We start from the raw sequence: 5,075 nt of genomic DNA on the forward strand, positions 1-5,075 counted from the left end.
ACATGTTGGGACATTAAAAATGGAGCAGAGACTTGAAAGCCTGTTTCCATCCAGAGTCCATATTTTGCCTTAAAAACAAGCTGAAGGGGGTCCAAATCTGCATTGCTGAAGTTCCCCTCTCTTACAAAGTCTTGTAAAATCTATTTATGTTCCCCGCTTGCCCCGATTTTATTTTCATACCAGAAATAATGAAGTTAATGTTTTAATGCAGGGCATAAAGCCGCGCCAGGAAGATCCCTGTTGTTTCAAAAGCCCGGAGCCTCAAAATGCTCCCGTGGCCAAGTCCAGCGCTGCCGGGGCTGGGGAAGTGCTGGGGCTCTCTGGGCCAGGGAGTGGGATTGCTGCTGCCTTCGCAATCCAAGAGCCAGAGCCTGACAGGAAAGCGAAGAGAGAAGCAGTGCCCAGTGAGGATCACCTCCCCACTGCCACCCGAGACGGCCAAGGCTGCGGAGGAACCGGGTGCTGCCAAAATCTGCCTGTGGAGATATTCCCATCTGGTTCTGCTGCTCCTTTTCTCCCCAGCACATGGGGTGTTCCTACCAGACAGAATGTGGCCTCTGACTTCATCCCTGCGAGAAACCTTTTACAATGGAAAACACTTTAAAAATACAACTGCCACGGGACAGGCTGCGCCTCCGGGGCTTGGTCCCCGGAGCGGATGAACAGCCCCTGCACGGGCCAGAGGTTTTCATTGAAACCAGGCGGGCTGATCTGTTGTGCATTTAAGAGCGTTTCCAAACACATGGATCTCTTTCCCTTTGGCACAACATCACTCCCCTAAATTAAACATTTAATCCTGTCTCCTCTAGGAGAGGGGAGAGCTGGCAAACGGGGATGGGGAAGGAAATCCAATACTCCGCAGAGCGCAAATCCCCCTTTCAGTTGCTCTCTGAATAAAAAATACCCTTGCAGCCATTTGCCAGGCCTCTTTCTCTCCCCAGGATATGCCGTGACTCGCTGCTTTACAGAGTGACTTTACTGTGCCAGCACTTTCCAAAGAGAATTTTTTTTTTTGCCTCTAGGAGACCCAGTGTCCCTGGCCCCACAGCGTGAGTTTAGGGTTTTGCTCCGGGGTCCCAGAGCTGCAAAAGCAGACAGCGGGTGCACAAAGCCTGACATACACCAGGGCTCTGCATGGTGGAGTGGTGTGGGATGGGTTTCCTGGAGTTTCTAGTTAAATTTGGCCAGGTTTGGCCAACTTTTCCCAGTGCCCAACAGAAGGTGTCAGGGCTGTGTAGGGCCAAGCTAGTGGAAGATACCACTGGGCAGGTCCCAGCCTGGCCACCCTGCGCTGAATCCGGCCTTGCCACGGGCACGCAGGGAATGGGCACGTGGGTGCCACACTGGGCAGGCACAGGGGCCGTGGTCTCAGGGACCCCCCCACTGCCACTGAGTGATGGGATGGCCGTACCCGCCTGCCACCTCTGCAGTGCCCCTGCATGTCCCTCCAGCTGTGCCATGACCCCATGGGCATTTCCAGCTGTGCCATGCCCTAATGTCCCTCCAGCTGTACCATGCCCCCATGGGCATTTCCAGCTGTGCCATGCCCTAATGTCCCCCCAGCTGTACCATGCCCCCCACGGACATTTCCAGCTGTGCCATGCCCTGCACGTCCCTCCAGCTGTGCCATGACCCCGCGCGCTCATCCAGCTGCGCGCCCCGATGGATCCAGCTGTGCGAGCCCCCCTCCCAGCTGCGTACCCGCCCCGCCCCTCCCGCGCAGTCCGCCGCCGTCCCGGCATGCCCCGCTCACTATGACTCTTCATTTTTCTCCCCCTCCCTCACCGCCGCCGCAACCAACCAGCTCCGCCCCGCGGCGGACGGAACCACCAATAACGGAGCGGCGGCTCGCCGGGAGGCCGCGGCGGTAGCCAATGGGAAGAGACGGGAGGCGGGAGCAGCGGCGCGGCGGGGCGGTGTGCGGTACGGCCGGAGGAGCGGTGCGGGGCCTGGCGGTGTCTGTGCAGCCGGCGCCATGGTGAGCGCCGGGACGGGGCCGGGGGCGGCCCGGGGGAGGAGTTGGGACCGGCGGGACGAGGCCCGCGGGTGGCCTGGAGGCCTTCCCCGTCGCCGCGGTGGTGTATCCCCATGGGCCTTCCCTCAGACCGGGCCGTGGCGGGCGGGGGCCGCGGGTGGGCGGGAAGCAGCGGCCGTAAGCAACCCGCTGTGGGGTGGCCCCCCCCCCAAAAATGGACAAATTAAAGCCAAAACCGCAGGGGGGGAGCGGTGTCGGCTTCCCCCCGCTGCACCGGGCCCGCAGGGACAGGCCAGGCGGAGGTGGGTACCCCCCGGCCCCGTCAGTCTCACCGGGGAACCGGCATCCCGAACCGCTGCCCCCAGCCCCGGCGGTACCTGCTCTCCTCCTCTTTTCCAGTCTATTATGTCCTATAACGGCGGGGCCGTAATGGCCATGAAGGGGAAGAATTGCGTGGCCATTGCTGCGGACCGGCGGTTTGGGATTCAAGCGCAGATGGTGACCACAGACTTCCAGAAGATTTTCCCTATGGGAGAAAGACTGTATATCGGATTGGCAGGACTGGCCACGGACGTGCAGACGGTGTAAGTAAGACTCCCGCGCGCCCGTGTGTTCCCATACCCAGCGCATGAGAGGCATATTTACAATAAGTACTAAGTGGCAGCTTATGCTGAGCATAAATGCCTTTGTTTATTCGTGGGGAAGGGTATAATATCTGGGTGCCAGCTTTCCTCCTCTTAGTCTCCCTTTACTGGGAGCTTTTTAAATAAAACTGCACTTGATCACATCGCTACTAAGACTTCGTAACTTCAGCTGCATCTGGAATACCTACCTGCCTCAGGCATGCATCAGGAGCTGGTATCTGTCAGCGTGCAGTAGAACAGTTCAGGCCTGGGTGAAGGTGAAAGAAAAAGGAACCTGCTTCTGCTTTAATCCTGATTCTCATCTCTTGCAGTGCCCAGAGACTGAAGTTCAGGCTGAATCTCTACGAGCTGAAGGAAGGCAGGCAGATCAAACCTCAGACTTTTATGAGCATGGTTTCCAACCTGCTTTACGAGAGACGGTAACTGTCAAACAACAGAGTCGCTGTTTACGTGTCAGTGAGGGCTGTGGTTGTTGGAGTTGATCTGATTCTAGAGAGGTGGGGGCTGAGGAGGGCTCCTGTAAAGACTACTTGTGATATGGCAAGAGGAGACTTCAATCTAAGGACAATGTTTCTTCAACTTCCTTGCAAAAGAATATTGGGTATTGTTAAAATAATCCTGCAGCAGTACAAGTTTGTTCTGTTTGCCACACTAAAACCATTGCAGGATGCTTCTAGGTTGACCTGAAAGGTCCCCCCCACCACAAGCATCTGTGGGATGTTTTCCTTGTATGGGTATTTATTGTGGGACATGGAACTGCTTCAGGGTGGTTGGACTGCTCTATGCCATGTTGTTGTTCACAGGTTTGGACCTTACTACACAGAACCAGTCATTGCCGGGCTGGACCCCATAACACACGAACCTTTCATCTGCTCTCTAGACCTGATCGGCTGCCCGATGATAACCGATGACTTTGTGGTCAGCGGCACCTGCTCTGAGCAGATGTACGGCATGTGCGAGTCCCTCTGGGAGCCCGACATGGTGAGTGAGGTGGCCAGGCTCAGCTCTGGTTCTTGGATTCAGCTTCCTGCTGTTAATTGCAGAACCTGAGATACACAGGTTGGATGAAAAGCTCTGTCCTTTGGTACTTCTTGAAGGAGCTCAGGAGAACAAAGAGGCTGTAGCTTATAGCAGCCTGCAGGGAAAATCTTGCAGTGTCTTGGATGATACTTTGGGTTTTGAATAAAATCCGATGACTCAACGTTCAGTTTTTACACCAACTAAAATAACTTCTGTTCCTCAGGAGCCCGATCACCTCTTCGAAACAATTTCGCAGGCCATGTTGAATGCAGTGGACAGAGATGCCCTATCTGGAATGGGCGTGGTAGTACACATAATGTAAGTAAGTGCTGCTCTCTTCCCCTGCAGAACAGAGGTAGAATTTAACAAGCTGTACATTAAAGTCAGTTAAGGGATTGGTTTCCAGGGTATCCCTAATCCTGCTCCCTTTCAGCAGTATCTTTAGCAATGTTTTGTCCATTCTAAGTGTTTTATTTCTCATGGCTACTCTCTGTTGTGGTTCATGGCTGTTGCTAGAATTGCAGGAGCCATGGGGAATTAATCCTAGAGTTAAGACTCTTGCTGTGTAGGGATTCCCTGGCTGCATTCCCATCAGTATTCAGTGTGACTCCTCACTTATGGGCAGCACTGGCCAAGAGGATGCTCTTTGCCACAGCTGGATGCAATGTTAACTTCCTGACTCTGCAATCATACCGACTTCTGAAGCAGCTTATTTTGCTCGTGGTGCTGTTTCCCTGCAGCATCCCAGGCACTGCTGCTTACTGAACCTACTGGAGCTCCCCTCGGGTGAAGCGGCAGGAGGATGGGGTTTACCTAGTTGTAACAGCTACCTTCAAGTTCAGATGATCCTGCCTCCGCTAGCAAACAAACTACCTATGCACACTGCAGCTTCCTAATGAAGGGACAATCTGCATGTAGGTATTAAACGCGGATTTACTAATTGTCTTTTCTCTTTCCCTCTCTAGTGAAAAAGACAAGATCACTACCAGGACCCTGAAAGCTCGCATGGACTAGCCCAGCACATCTGCTCATGTGTTTCACATCCCGATCTGCTTGGAACTTTTTTAAATAAAACTCTCTATTGTAGTGAACTTTCCTTTTCTTGAGTCTGAACACTAGGATTAAGTTCTCATCTCTAAAGCTATCAGAAGGAGCTTGGGTTTTACACGGTAGCCGAGCTTACCTTTCTCTCTGAGCCACCTATACTAATCTCCCTCAGTACACCCGTATGTGTGAGTGACTGAGCTTCAGCTGCACCCCAGGGAGTCAGCAGGACTTGGTAAAATCAGTTCTTACTTAAAAACTCCATTTTACAGGCACATATAAAAAGGCTATTCCCGTTGTGGTTAATCTAAGACTGAAAATGACCACATACCTCATGGAGTAACAGTTGATCATTACAGCACTTTAAAGAGGACAGCAGCAAGGAACAGATG

At 53.4% G+C, this 5,075-nt stretch overlaps 1 protein-coding gene across 1 annotated transcript; it reads left to right on the forward strand.

The window, feature by feature from the left end:
• The first annotated feature begins 1,770 nt into the window (after nt 1–1,770).
• On the forward strand, nt 1,771–4,730 carry PSMB3 (proteasome 20S subunit beta 3). Its single transcript, XM_052785369.1, has 6 exons — nt 1,771–1,978; nt 2,375–2,559; nt 2,931–3,038; nt 3,423–3,600; nt 3,863–3,957; nt 4,605–4,730. The coding sequence occupies exons 1-6, from the start codon at nt 1,976–1,978 to the stop codon at nt 4,651–4,653; spliced, it is 618 nt and encodes a 205-aa protein (XP_052641329.1). The 5' UTR covers nt 1,771–1,975; the 3' UTR covers nt 4,654–4,730.
• The last annotated feature ends 345 nt before the right edge of the window (nt 4,731–5,075 follow it).

The sequence above is a fragment of the Harpia harpyja genome, chromosome 4 (genome assembly GCF_026419915.1).
Source record: "Harpia harpyja isolate bHarHar1 chromosome 4, bHarHar1 primary haplotype, whole genome shotgun sequence".
Classification (NCBI taxonomy): Eukaryota; Metazoa; Chordata; class Aves; order Accipitriformes; family Accipitridae; genus Harpia; species Harpia harpyja.